This window comes from Oryctolagus cuniculus, chromosome 1 (assembly GCF_051225735.1).
Source record: "Oryctolagus cuniculus isolate XC-2025 breed Fujian yellow rabbit chromosome 1, ASM5122573v1, whole genome shotgun sequence".
NCBI lineage: Eukaryota > Metazoa > Chordata > Mammalia > Lagomorpha > Leporidae > Oryctolagus > Oryctolagus cuniculus.
Window position 1 is genome coordinate 66,485,826 of NC_142867.1, and position 13,935 is coordinate 66,499,760.

The 13,935-nt window shown below is 60.5% G+C and overlaps 1 protein-coding gene across 2 annotated transcripts in view; it reads right to left on the reverse strand.

Moving 5' to 3' along the window:
- Window positions 1-11,994, reverse strand: part of ARRB1 (arrestin beta 1) — a 69,997-nt gene extending 58,003 nt beyond the window's left edge. For both annotated transcript variants that reach the window (XM_070075435.2, XM_051850992.3), the window contains exon 1: window positions 11,836-11,994. In XM_070075435.2, the coding sequence (XP_069931536.1) occupies window positions 11,836-11,855 (20 nt within the window). In that variant the 5' untranslated portion in view covers window positions 11,856-11,994. The remainder of the gene's footprint in view (window positions 1-11,835) is intronic.
- Between the last annotated feature and the right edge of the window lie 1,941 nt (window positions 11,995-13,935).

Genomic DNA, 13,935 nt, shown 5'->3' on the forward strand with positions numbered 1-13,935 from the left:
GATTTCATCAGTCAGAGAAGGAAGGGAATTCGGGCAAAGAGACCGGCTTGGACAGACGCACCAAGGTGTGGATAATACCAAGACTGTGGAGCACAGCTCAAAACAGTAGTGGGGCCAGCGTGGTGGCTGGGTGGTGGGGACAGGAAGGGGAGGTAGGGATGGGTGCTGGAGGGCCTCAGGGGCTACCTACAGGATGCTGACATCTCTGCAGGAGACAGAGGGCAGCTCGGAGCTGGGAAGGACATGGGCAGGTGTGAACTTCAGAGTAAGAGGACGGCGTGGAGGGGTTGGCTGAGTGAAGGGACAGCAATAGGTCATTGTGACAGTCCAGGCCACCGCGCACTGGTCTGGGGAGATGTGTATCTGTCACCATTCCATCTGGATGCCTGGGGGAGGAAGCAGGCTTCTCCTGTAGGGACCGGGAGCTGGGTGCCCTCCGGCCCAGTTCTATGCTTCAGCTCTGGCCCAGTTCAGTTCAGCTCTGAGGCTGGAGGGTGCCAGGTCCGCCTGTGGCCTGAGCCCAAGCTCCGTCTCAGAAACGGGTCATAGTTCTGTGAAAGCTCTCCCATGGCAAAGTTTACTCGGCAAAACAGCAGAAGCATCAGAGACGGCTGCGTTGTCTTTAACTATGTGTGTGGAACCACTGCTGGGGAAAAGTGACGGAGAAGCGACTGCGCACAGACCTGCCACTCGGCTGGGATGTGCGATCTCAGTGTCGTGTTGAGGATATTTTAAACACCTGATGGGGTTGGGGGCGGAAATCACTTTTAAACAGCCTGGGGCTAGGGGGCCCGTGTTTAAAAGGATACAAAGTTGGCCGGCGCCATGGCTCACTTGGTTAATCTTCCATCTGCGGCGTCGGATCCCGCATGGGCACCGGGTTCTAGTCCTGGTTGCTCCTCTTCCAGTCCAGCTCTCTGCTGTGGCCGGGAAGGCAGTGGAGGATGGCCCAAGTGCTTGGGCCCCCTGCACCCGCATGGGAGACCAGGAGGAAGTACCTGGCTCCTGGCTTCAGATCAGCGCAGCGCCGGCCATAGCGGCCACTTAGGGGGTGAACCAACGGAAGGAAGCCCTTTCTAACTCTGTCAAAAAAAAAAAAAAAAAAAAAAAAAAAGCCTGGGGCTGTACAGACCCATAATAAAACCAACCATTTTCTGAAACCTTGAGTCCTGCACAGAAACAATGGAGCTGGAACACTCACCCACAGGCATGCACCGCGCTGCCTCTCTCCACCCTGCCAGGTGGCTTCGGACACCTGGCCCGTAGCCCCAGCTGCCAACCCACAGCCCACCTGCAGCTGCTTCTCCCATCATGTCACGGCCACCGGCTCCCTCTGCAGGTTTCCACAGCTGCACGGAAGCCTGGGTCTCCCTGTCTCCACCAGGCCACACTCCGTTGCCAATGGCTGGTGTGCTGAGCCGGCACCCCCTGATGCGCCCGCGCCTGCCCCATTTCCTCTCAGCAGGCTGGAACCTCTCTGCGATGTCACTCGGCAGAACTTCTACTTCTCACCCTGCATGTGTTGCCCTCAAGCAGCCGCATTCCCAAGCCACTGCTTGTGAAAGCAGATGAAGCCCAGTGGTCGATCCTGTGCTGGCCCCCTGGTGGCTTCCCAGGTGTGTGATGGAGGAGGTCAGTCCCAGGGAAAACCTGCGTCACAGTGGTGCAGCCGCGACAAGCGTCACCTCCACCTCCTGTCCTTGGCAGCTTCCACAACCGCTCTGACCCTTCGCCCCTGCTCTGTCCCCAGTAGAACAGGATCCCCACTGCCCTCATCTAACAGTGTGCTGTGACCTCTGTCCCCTCTCCCCAAAACACACAAGCAGCACACAAAGGTGGGAACATGGCTGCCTCCTCTTCGCATCTCAGCTGCTGGGCGCAGATACTCAGAGAAGCCTCTGTTCTCTGGAACCTTCTCAGGAGAGCAGGGGTAGCCCAACAGAAAAGATAAAACCACCCCCCAACACTCCTAGCCCGGAGGCCCCTGGAAGGCAGTGTTCCGGGTCACCACACTCCCTGCCACCCCAGAAGCTGGGCCCCGGCCTCGGTGAAAGGGTTCCGCCGGAGGTGGTGGCAAGCAGAGCTGCTCCCTGAATGGCCTTCTCGCCTCTGGGGGTCAAGCCGTGAGCGGAGGCGTGGCTTCCGGCACCCAGCTAGCGCTCCAGAGGTGTTTGTGGAGCTGAACGGAACACACTGGAAAATGCAGTCTATTTGTGCTTCTAGCTGCAGGGAGGCCGGCTTCCCTCTGGGGGCAGTTTGCAGGCAAATTATCTCTGGCCACAGCCTGTTCTCTCCTTGCAGCTCTGCTCCCTGGAGGGTGGGAGGGGGCAGCCCTGACATGGCAACACAGTGTGGGCAGCATGACCAGCACCCGGCTGGGGGATGGTCACTGTGACCTCTGGGCCCAGGAGGTCTGAGCCAGCAGCACCTCCTCTCCTCGCTTGGGGGAGTCATGCTGAGTTACGTAACCAGCTTCCTTGGAGGCCCTGGCAAGTGTCAGCCCCACGCAGGGGAGGAGAGGCTGGGGGCGGGGGAGGCAGCTTCCTTCCCCTCCAGACCTGGCAACCCCTGCAGCTGCCCGCCACCCAGTTGCTTTCCAAGTGCCTGAGCTCCACCAGCTCCAAGCAGGCACCTCCTGCGAGGGGTCGGGAACCAGGCAGGGCTACTGTCCCGCCGGAGTGTGTGAAGCAGTGGCCTGCTGGCTTCCCTGGCAGACGGTCAGGCACTGGGTTCAGCGAGGGCTAAGGGAGAGGCCACGAGCCCTCCCTCTACTGCCACCCCGGCTTCCTGCTCCCCATCGCTCCCCACTTCCTCCTAGAGGAGCTGCCCTGGGTGAGGGGCCACAGGAGAGGGCCCTGGCGGCTGCCCAGTCACCCACTGCTCACGGAGCCCTGGGCAATCTCACTTCCCTTTCCCGCTATCATCTGACCCCAGCTATGTGCAGTCCGGGATGGCTGGAGGATACAGCCGGAGGAGTGGCAAAGTCAAGGCGAGAGCCTCTCTCTGGCTTGGACAACAGTGACTTTTCATTAAGCCCCTACCCCTCCGCCCACAGCAACCCCGTGCTAGACATGGTGTGTGTGTGTATACACACATACATATATACATACATGTATTATTTTTTATTCAAAAGGCAGAGGGACAGGACAGAGACAAAGACAGAGTTGTCCTATCCCCAGATGATTCATTCCCCAAATGCCCATAACAGCTGGGATGGGACCAAGCCAAAGCCAGGAACTGGGATTGCAATCCAGGTCTCCCAGGTGAGTGACAGGGACCCAAGTACTTGAGCCACCACCTGCTGCCTTCCCGGGTGCACGTGAGCAGGAAGCTGGAATTGGGAGCGGAGCCAGGACTCAGGCCCAGGCACTGCAGTCCGATACAGGATGTGGGCATCCCAAGCGGCATCTTAACCGCGATGCCAAACGCCTGCCCCTAGCACCGTGATACCGTTACACCTGTTTCCCAGAGGAGGCAGCTTGAGATCCTGCCAAGGAGTTTGTGAGCGATGGAGCCGGACGGCAAAGCCTCCTCCACTTGCCAGGGCCGCGCCTGCACACATGTGAAAAGCCACTACTCAGGCCTGGGAAGGGAGTCCCACACCTTACAGAGCCCCTCACTGGGGACAGCAAGTTGGGGGCCACAGGACAGTCCTGAGGAAGGGGCAGGGACCGGGGCAAGCTGGAGGACAGGCTGCGCCCTCGAAGGCAGGTGGGCTTGCCTGCTGCCACCCTGAGCCTTCTCGCTCCGGTCACCTCCAGCAGCTCAGACACAGGTGCCAGACTCAGGCATCACCCACTGCCCGCCCCGGGAACACAGGACTGCTAGAAGCCACGCCATGCAGCACGGAACCACCCTGCTGGTTACACCCCCACCCCTCCGAGCTCAGCCTCTCCCACTTCCTGCTGAGAAACGGAGGCCCTGTGTCCCCCACCTCCATTCACCTTCCTGGGCCCTCCCCCAGACAGCACCCTCTCTGCACCTGCCTGGCTCTCCCCGCTCCCAGCCGCTCTCCCCACTTCCTGCCACCCTCCCTAGCTCTGCTCCTTCCCCCCCACCCCTGCTCCTTTGAGCCTCACCACCCAGCCCCCTTCGCCACACTTCTCTGAGCCAAGGAGCAATTCTTGGGTGGTTTAATTAGCTGATTATGACCGCAGCCTGCTGCATCCAGTGCCCAGACCTCCGTCCCCAGTAATGAGGTGGGTTCTGAGCACTTGCCCAGCGGGCAGCCGATGGGGAATTCTGGGCTCTGCTGGCCAAGGGAGGGCTCTCCAGAGCATAAAGAACTCTTTCATGGCCTCGGCCCCCTCCTCAGGCCAGGTCAAACCGCACCAGGCACACTGCGGCCAGGCCCAGGTGTCACTCCTCAGGAGGGCGATGCCCCACTCTCGCCCACCGCAGCCTACACCTGGAGAGGCTCTACCAATGGCTGAGCATGGGGGTGACGCGCGCAGCCCACCTTCAGGGGCCAGGGAAGGATGGCTCCGTGGCCGGGCGGGCGCTTGTTTGGGAAGGAGGAGTTGCACAAGCAGAGAGAAGCTAGGACGGCACTGGAGAGGGAGGGCGTGTGGGTCCAGGGGCTACAGGGTGCCCTGTCCCCCAGTCAGAAAACACCCTCTTCTAGCCAGGGAAGCCACCCTTGGGATCACAATGGATCAGCTAAGCCCCTGCTTCCAGGCTCCTTGGAGCTCCGTATTTTGAAATCAGGGACAGGGCCGGCGCGGTGGCACAGTAGGCTAAGCCTCTGCCTGCGGAGCCGGCATCCCATGTGGGCGCCGGGTCCAGTCCCAGCTGCCCCACTTCTGATCCAGCTCCCTGCCAGCGGGCCCAGGAAAGCAGTGGAAGATGGCCCAAAATCTTGGGCACCCTGCATGGCAGACCGGAAGAAGCTCCTGGCTTCAGATAGGCTGGGCTCCGGACATTGCAGCCATCTGGGGAGTGAACCAGCGGATGGAAGACCTCTCTCCTCTCTCTGTAATGCTGCCTCTCAAATAAATAAATAAATCTTAAAAAAAAAAAAAAGAAATCAGAGATGATGCCTCAACACCCTCCACCAACACTGTCCTTCCCCCTCACAAAGGAGATCTTCTACCCACCAAAGGTCTACAGTCAGCTCCCCTAGCTGAACAAACACTTCCAGAGCTCAGTGTTAAGCCAGGCCTGTGCAGGCACTGGGGACAAGCAGACCCAAGCCAGCTGTCTTTGAGGAGTTCCTGACCCCACATGACGACGACACACACGGACAGGTAACCAGCCCATTGCACCTGGAGATCCCTGAGGGCCTCCTGGAGGAGGAGGCACATGTGATCAGGCCTTGAAGGACAGGAAAGGTGTTGTGAAGACTCATCAGCTGAGGGCCAACAATAATATAGGCTTGTACTGAGCGATTTGGGACCTCAAAAATGAATCCAACAGGGTCCCTCCCCGGGGCTCACAGCCTGGTGAGGGAGGCAGGCCCCTCTAAACGCTCTCACCTGGCACTCACCTTGTGCGGGGAGTCTCTGTACTCTTAACTCACTGAGTCTGGGGGACAACCCACTTACCCCACTTTACAGCTGAGAAAGGGTTAAAGAGGCAGCTGAAGCCACCCAGCTGGTAGGAGTCAGCTGGGATTTAAAACCTGGAAATCTGGTTCTTCCAGGAGCCTAACCTCTATGCTAATAAGCTTCTAATCTATGCTAATCAGATCACTGAGGGAGGGAGACACCCAAGAAAGCTTCCTGGAGGAAGTGATCCCGACCTGGGGCCTGACAGGAAGAGAGGGCAGGTGTCAGTGAGGAGGGAACAGCCACACCTGCCAGGACCTGAGGGCTGCTACACACGCTTGTCCCTGGGGAGGGGCAGTCCAGGCCCCGAGGGAGGGGCGCCTTCCTGGTCCCCAGCACCCCCCACACTCCCAGCCCCTCCCCCAGCAGGCGGCTCCCCAGCCTGAGTCTCAGAGCTGGCCCCCAGAAGCAGCTCAGCTCCAGCCACCAGCAAGCACTAAAGGCACTGGCACGCCAGGCCCAGAGAGGGTCCCAGGACACTGGTGGGCCCCGAGCTTGCCCAGGCTGGAACCCTCCTGAGATGCGCACCCCAGCAGCTCCACCCCCTCGCCTGTCCTCTGGCCTCTGCCAAAACCCATCCTTGTCCCTTAATGGCCAGGGACTTTCTGCCTCATCCCAGCCCGGGATGGCCTCTCCTGCTGGCCTCACATGGGTCACGGAACCCAGCTTGCTGGAAGGCCTTCAGACCAAGGGGCAGACCCCTCCCAGTGCAGGAGGCCCCCCAGCTCAGCGGAGGCCCCACCCAGTCCCAGCCAGAGGCGGAAGGAGAGTGCTCACTCATTGTGGTGACCTCAGCCACACAGAGCCCTGGAGACCTGTCGGGTCCAGTCCCCGGGGCCAGTCCCTGGGGCCTGGCCTCCCAGGGGCCTCCCTTGGCTCTGGTCTCCTGGGAAGGAACAAGCAGTTCCCCTTAAGTGGGACTAAGGATGCTGGCCAGGGAGGAGGAGGCTGTCTCCTGAGAGATGACCCAGCCAGGGCCCCTGGGGAGGGAGGGGAAGAGGGGCTGGGACAACAGAGCCCTTTATTCCCCTCTCAAAAGCGTCCACCCTGTCCTGCCACCCGCTCCGTCCTCCACCCCTGTGCTAGCACGCAAGCCACCCCTGGGACAGGACCCAGCCTGTACACAGCAGGGGAGGAGGGAGGGAAGGAGCCCGAGGTGACCCCTGTTCTAATCCCAGCACTCAGACAGGAGACTGGACCCAAGTCTGGTGGGGAAGACATCCCTTCCTTCAGAAGCCAAGTGTCTGATGGGCGAGGCAGAGGCCTCTGCTTAGGAGCCCCATTCTGATAGGGACAGAACCTCTTCTCTCCGCCCTCAGGTCTCCCCAGTCTGATGGAGGAGGTCGCCCCTGAGCACCCAGTCTGATGTGGAAGCCTCCCTTCCGTGCTCAGGTTTCCCTAATGGAAGACCTAATGTGAGCACTGAGCAAGCCACTAGGCTGAGAGCAGGGGCAAGAGAGGAGCCAGGAGTTCAGTGCCATTGGCGTCTCCTGTGAACCACATCCAGTGGGGGCAGGACTCCTGGGTGCCTGGAGGGGCAGCACCTTCGGGTGTGGCACAGCCAGCTGAGCCGCAGCCTGTGATGGTGACATCCCGTATCAGAGCTCAGCTTCCCATCCAGCTCCCTGCTAATGAGCCTGGGAAGGCAGCAGAAGGTGGTACTTGGGCCCCTGCCACCCACATAGGAGACCTGGACAGAGTTCCTGGCTCCTGGCTTGGACCTGACCCAGCCCCAGTGGTTGCAGCCATTGGGGAGTGAACCAATGGATGGAAGACCGATCTCTCTCTCTCTCTCTCTCTCTCTCTCTGTCACTCTGCTTTTCAAATAAACAAATAATATTAAAAAAAAAAAAAAGTGCCTGTAAACCCACCTACTCCATCACCCAAGACCTGCTAGCCAGTGCAGCCTCCTCCCTCCTGCACCTGCCCCCAGGGCCTGCACCTTGGCAAAGGCACCTCCTTCTGTCTAGAACACTCTCCTCCTCCTAAGAAGTCCTCATGCTCTAGCATCCAGCTCAGGGGTGCCCTCCTCCAGGAAGCCTTCCACATGTCCCCCAGCCTAAGTCAACACACCTCCTTTCAGACGCCAAAGAGTGCCAAAGAGTGCACGCCTCCCCCAGGACCAGCCACCACTCCTCCCACCCCTCATCAGTGCCTAAAGGGATAGTGCCGAGCTGGGGTCTTCTGGCTCCAGACACAAGGCAGAGGAAGGAGACGGGATAATCCACCAGGCCCCCACACACACAGCGCCAGGGCATCCAGACCGGAACTATACCTGAGGCTCAGCCACACAAAAGCAGGGTGTGCCCCTCTCTCCTCTGCCCACCCCCCAGCCCCGCTGTGCCCTCACCAGGCCACCAGCCTCTGTCTTCTGGCTCCACCTTCTCCCCGTGCAATGTGATCCACGCTCCTGGTCAACGACAGGACCCTGCAACCCTAGGGATCTCCTTGACGCTTCTGCTGATCCCTCTCTGTCAACGCTGCTACAGCCCTCTGCCCTGCAAGCTGCTCCCTGCCTGCAGGCCCTGGCCAGATGGTCAGTACGGTCACTGCGGCAGTGGCCGATGATGCCTGCTGACTCCCAGCCATTGTTCTCCCCCTGCCCCGGCCGTGCAGTGTCAAAAGCCTTGGAAGTGGCAAAGTCCATGCCTCAGGACCCCGTGCCAACCTCAGGCAAGGAGGCCCAAACTTGGAAGGAAGAGAGCCACAGAGAAGTCTGAAGCCCAGAGGCCAGACTGTGACCAGGCTCCAGGCTCCCTCTCCCAGCAGGCCTATGAGCAGCCCTGGATGAGGCCATGGGCCTTCCCTGTGTTCCAGCCATGACGGGTCACACGAGGCTTGACCGCCAAGAGAAATGACAGCCAAGGTTCACGGGGAGCTGGCGATGACACATCCCCATCACAGCCGCCTCCTCCGCCAGAAGAGGATGAGTTCATAAGCATGTACAAGTCAGGAAACTGTATTCCATCTATTGCCTCGCAGGAAGTCCCTCCTGCTGTCTAAACCCGATGCTTCAAGCTGCCTTCAGAGTCAGTGGGAACAGCAAGGGCCAGAAAGGACGCTTGGCCTGAGGCTGGGGCCCACCAGGGAGGCCCACAGCAGGCCACACAAGTTTTCGTCCCCCTGGGGGAAAGCAGAGAGAAGCAGAGGGCTCCAGCACAAGGCTTGCTGGCTCAGTGACTTAATTTCAGCGAGACTGTAAGACAGAGAGAGCAATCCCTGGGAACAAGACAGTGGGGAGTATCCAGGAAGAGTATGCACCTAACTCTAACACATACCAGACACCCGGCAGGGCTCCGGTGGCCGCCACCTCCTGAATCAATTTCCTGGGCCTCAATGCCACCCTCTGTGGCCTTAGTTCTCCGGCTTCTGCCAGCCCACTCGCCAGTCCACCTGCTTCCAGGCCTGCTCCTCTCATGCATTATGCTTGCCTCTGCTAAAGGCATCTCTGAAGAGAACCTGCCCTCCTCGGCCCCTGCCCCACGCTGTCTCTGACTCACCATGCACTGGAGGAGAAAATCCTTTGCCCTTAGCCTGACATCCCCAAGCTGTTGATCACTGCCCCACGTCTGCCTCCTGGGGGCTCTCCCAACAGCCATAGCAGGCATCATGCCTCCAGGCCCCTTTGGCCAGGAACAATGTCCCCAGTCACTTCCCCAGCTCCTGAGCCTCCTCACCCTTCCAGATCAAGGTCTGTGGCTCCAAAAACAGCACCTACACAGGACAGCATCCTTGCCTGGCCCCTCACCGGCCACAGCAACACCTCACATTATACCCACCTGCTCTGTCCTAACTCCTCTGAGCAGACAAAGCAGACCCGCTCATTACTAAGCCCCCAGCCCCTGGCACATGGAAGGCACCCAGCCAACACTTGTTGCATAAATGCACGACTGTCCCCAGAGCTACAGCCATGGCCATACACCTGCCCCGTAATTCGCCCTGTCCCCTGACCCTGGGAGTTGCTGGAGGCCAGTGGCACTTTCCGCCTGGCTTTCACTGTCTCTTCCAGATGCAGTGAGCGGTGTGCTGGTTCCCAGTCCTCCCACTGGTGGATACTCACTGTGTCCTCTTCCAATTCATAAAGCACAGCCCTTTGGCTCTTGGACTAAGACCATTATTGATCCTTCTTTCCTCTTCCAAGTTACTCAGGAACCTGTACTGACAGTGAGAGGGAGCCCGCGTGGGGCCGCGGGAAGCCTGAAGGGGACAGGGCCACCATCGGTGGAGTTTTTAGCTGGACTTTGGCTCCAGGCTTCAGGCAGCTCCACCTCCACCTCCACCTCCAGTGACCGCAGTAAACACAGGAGAGGTGTGAAAAATGCGGAGACTGACAGCCCCACCGCACAGATGGGGAAACTGGGGTCCGGAAAGGTGAAGGCAATTGTCCTACACCCCCAAGGCCCACCAGTGAGTTAGAGGCACAGCAGGGGCAGTCATGGAACAAACCCTGGTCCTAGGGACGTGGCCTCCAAGGCACCCCTGTCCTGCTGACAGCACTTGGCAGCAGGGGGAGCGATGTCTTTTCTCCCCAAGTCGCAGAGGCCCAGAGGGGCTGAGTCACCTAGATCAGGAAGAGCACGGGAGGAACAAAGAAGGGTGCTGGCTCCTGACTCCCTGCAGTACCCAGCAGGGAGAAATGCCCGCACAGGAGGCTACTGGCGCAGGAGGGAGTCACACTCTCCGCTGCTGAGGACAGAGACCCGGGTCACAGTGCCGGCCAGGTGGCTGCAATGGGGACTGCCATCAAGGTGAATGCAGATGCCACCTGCCCTTCCACAGTCTCCCCTACAAGCCTGGCTTCTAGCACAGAGCAGGGCCCAGTCCTCAATCCAGGGGCCCAAGAGGGTCCCGGCGGGGACAGAGGGACAGGGACCAAGTGGGCTCCAGCGTCTGGCTGTTCCTGACCTTAAGCAAGTAGGGTAACCTCGACAGCCCTGCTTCCTCTTTGGGAAAACAGGCAGAGCAAAATGAACCTGGAAGGGCTGGCAGGAGGGTGGCTGGGAAGCAAGTTCCTACTAGGGGCAGCCTGTCACCTGGAGTCCAGTTTCTCCTGCTCGAAGACAGAGAGGACCTCTGGAGCACTCGTCTCATGCTGCTGGAGTCGGGGAGGGCAGTGGGTGAGAAGCTGCTTGGTCAGTGGCCCCAAAAGGTGATGACTATGGGGGAGGGGGTCCCTCTCTCCTCTTCTGTCTCCCCTCCCCCAGGTCTGTCACCTCCCTCAGAGGAGGAGCGTGTCTTGCACACTTGTGATCACCGCACTGTGCCTGGTACAAAGCAGGAGCTGGATAAATACTGGAAGGCGAAGGGGAGGGGGAGGGCGGAGAGGGAAGGGAGCAGGCAGAAGTGGGACTCAATAAGAGAGAGAATATCATAGAAAATAGTAAAAGAGGGGGTACAGGGGCAGGCAGGGAGCAGCCTGGCTTCAGGGGCTCAGGGGGTGACTGGGGCAAAGCAGGAAGGGCTGTCCCCAAGGGCAACCCTGCCCAGCCCCCTCACCCTTCCTCCCCAGTTTCCCATGTCTGACACCTGAGCTCCCCCTCTAGGAAGACTAGAGCCCCCCTCCCTACCCTTCAGCTCAGAACAGCTCCTGGCCAGCCACCCGGGGGGCTCCGGGGATCAGGGGGACAGGAAACCTATGGCAGGAGCTCCAGGGGGGGTGCCCTCACCCCAGCGGCTGCGTGACGACTGGAGGGAGCGTGTCAGCAGCAGTGGGGTGCCACCCGGGGTGGTATGGCTTGGGGGAATCCCTGGGGTGAGAGCGTGTGTTCCACTACGTTGGTGTGAAATGTGCCAGCATCATGTCACGCCAGTGTCATGGCAGAGAGGGCGACGACGTGAGCGTGCCAGCAAGAGCGCTGGCCACAGCATGCACCAGTGAAGGTGTGACCTATACGGCCACATGTGTGTGCCAGGCTTGGTGTGCATCTCGTGTAACCTGTGTATGTCAACAGGACTGTCAGCAGGAACGTGTGGGCTGGCGACAGTGTGAGCCAGCAAGCGTGAATGCACAGCCGGCGCCCGTGCGTGCCCGCGCCTGCTGGTGCCGGTGTTGGCGATTGTGCGTGCGTTGTCTCGGCCAGCAGCCGCGGGCCACATGGGGCTGCCCGTCCTCGCCCTCTCGGTAACCCCCTCCCCAGGTCCACAGACGACCTCGGGTGGAGCAGAGCAGGGCTCCAGGCCGCCGGGTGACCGCAAACACAGAGCCAGGACGCGCGTCCCGGAACCTCCGCCTGTGCCCTCGCCCAGGCCGCCCCCACGCTCGCTGGGCCCGGCGGCCGTCCTCACTCACCGTGTCCCTTTGTCGCCCATGGTCCGCGGCGGCCGCAGGGAGGTCCGCGGCGTCAGCGCCTAGCCTGGAAAATCCCCGGCCGGCAGGAGGAGCGCGGGCCGGCCCGCTCCCCGCTCCCGCTCCGCCTCCTCCGCTCTCCCGGCCGCGGCCGCGGCCGCCGCCGCCCCCGCCCCCGCCCGGGTCCCCTCCCCGCCGCACAGCGCCCCGGCCGCGGCCAGGGGCGTGGAGCCGTGCGGGGAGCGCGCGTGTCGGTGTGCGTGTCTGCGGGTGCGCGCGCGGCCCGCGAGCCGAGGGCAGGGCTGCGGGCTGGGGGTCTGGCCAGGGGCGCGCCAGCACGAGTGTGTACGTGAGGGCGCGCGCGGGCGCGGGGGTGCACGCGCGGGTGTGAGCCGAGCGGGGGCGTGAGCGCGGCCGTGCGCGCGGGCCGGGAGGAGGAGTGGGTCTGTGCGGATGGGGGTGTGCACGTCTTTGTGCGGTTGTGCGTGTGTGCGCACGGCTGTGGGTGCGAGCGCGCTCTCCCGCGCGCGCCAGGGCAGCCTTTGTGTGTGCGGGTGGGTGGAAACTCAAGGCCCCCGACGCCAAGGCCGAGCCCCCAGTAGCGCCCCAGTTTGAGGCCGGCGGGAGACGCTGGGTGCCCTCACGCTGTGCCCACGCTCCTCCACCCCGGTCCCCGCCCCCTGGGGAGATAACACCCAACAACCCTGCGGCGACAGGAAGAAGGGGCGGCGGGGGCGGCAGACGGCGTCGACGCTGGGGAACGCGTGAGGGTGTGGAGGGGGGCCTGGAGGCCGGCAGGGCTGGCGGGAAGAGGAAGCCGTGGGGGGAGGAGATAAGACGAGGGTGTAGAGAGCTGGCCTGCTGGAGGGTGGCCTGGGCTGCTGGAGATGACCCCGAACCCCAGCCTTTTCAGAACCTGTTTGCAGATGGGTGAAGTGCGGATGCTAATGTCAGCTTGAAGTATTGTTCCTAGCTTGGAAGAACTCGCTCTGCAGGCTCACCTCCCCAGCGCCTGCGCACAGTAGGTGCCCAGAAGGTGCTTGCGCAGCTGTGTGCAGGCTGCTGCTCGGCTTCCCGAGCAAGGCTGCCCGGAACGGTGCTTTGTACGAGGTCCCTTCCTGCTTTGCAGGTAGTGGGAGAGTGTGAGGTCTTCCCCCTTTCCCCTCTCTGCTGGGATTTGGCTAATTAACATTGATAGGTCCCTGCTGCTGGAGATTATGGGAGGAAAGGAAGCTGTCATTGACCCGTGGGATTGTGGGTCTGTAAACATCTCCTATAATTACCCTGGGAAGCAGTTACCTGTGCTGTTTACATATAGTTGGTAATGATATCCCGGTTTAATTCCTATAATTAAGTCGAGATTTGGGGAGGGGGTTGGGTGGTGCACCTCCGGGGCAATGCGACGAGGTAGGGGAAAACCAGCCAAGCTTAGCCCAGAATCCTCCCTACCCTCAGCCTCTCAGGGCAAACAGAGGAAGCGGTTCCTGCTGGGGTCAGTGATCTTGAGAGGAGCTGATTAGAGTCCTCCCTGATGACAAGAGCCAGGGAAGCCAGATCCCACTGCTCCCACGTGGGGTCTCCCTACCTTTGAACAGCGGGCTGCGCCCAACTGCAGGGTCCCCAACACGTCTCGTGTTGATGCACAAAACACCGAAATCTAAAACTTCAGGCAAAGTCTTCGTTCTACTCAATAAATATTTCTGTTTATTTTACTATAAAAATGTCTTAAATCACTTCTGAGTAAAACAAACAGTCCAGAGAGATGCACCAGATGGTTTCGGGTACCCCTCCTCCAGGCCCAGTTTGGTAAGCAGGGCTCTCACGCTGGGGGTGCTGAGCAGCCTGGTGCGCTGTGCAGTCTACCAGCAGCATGGCCAGCTCATCCCGACTGGCCCCGGCACTTCCCTGACGGTGTTTCCACACTCACATGACTACGAGAGAAATGCTGTTTTCCTTTTAATAAAAGAACACACTGATGTTCAAAGAACCTAAATAGTTTTCCCAAATCCATAACCTGTAGATCGTGGGCTCTGACCTTCCTCTAGCCCTCCCTAAAGGGAAGCTGACATTTAGAGCAGCCAGAATGTGTCCTTGTTTTCGTCT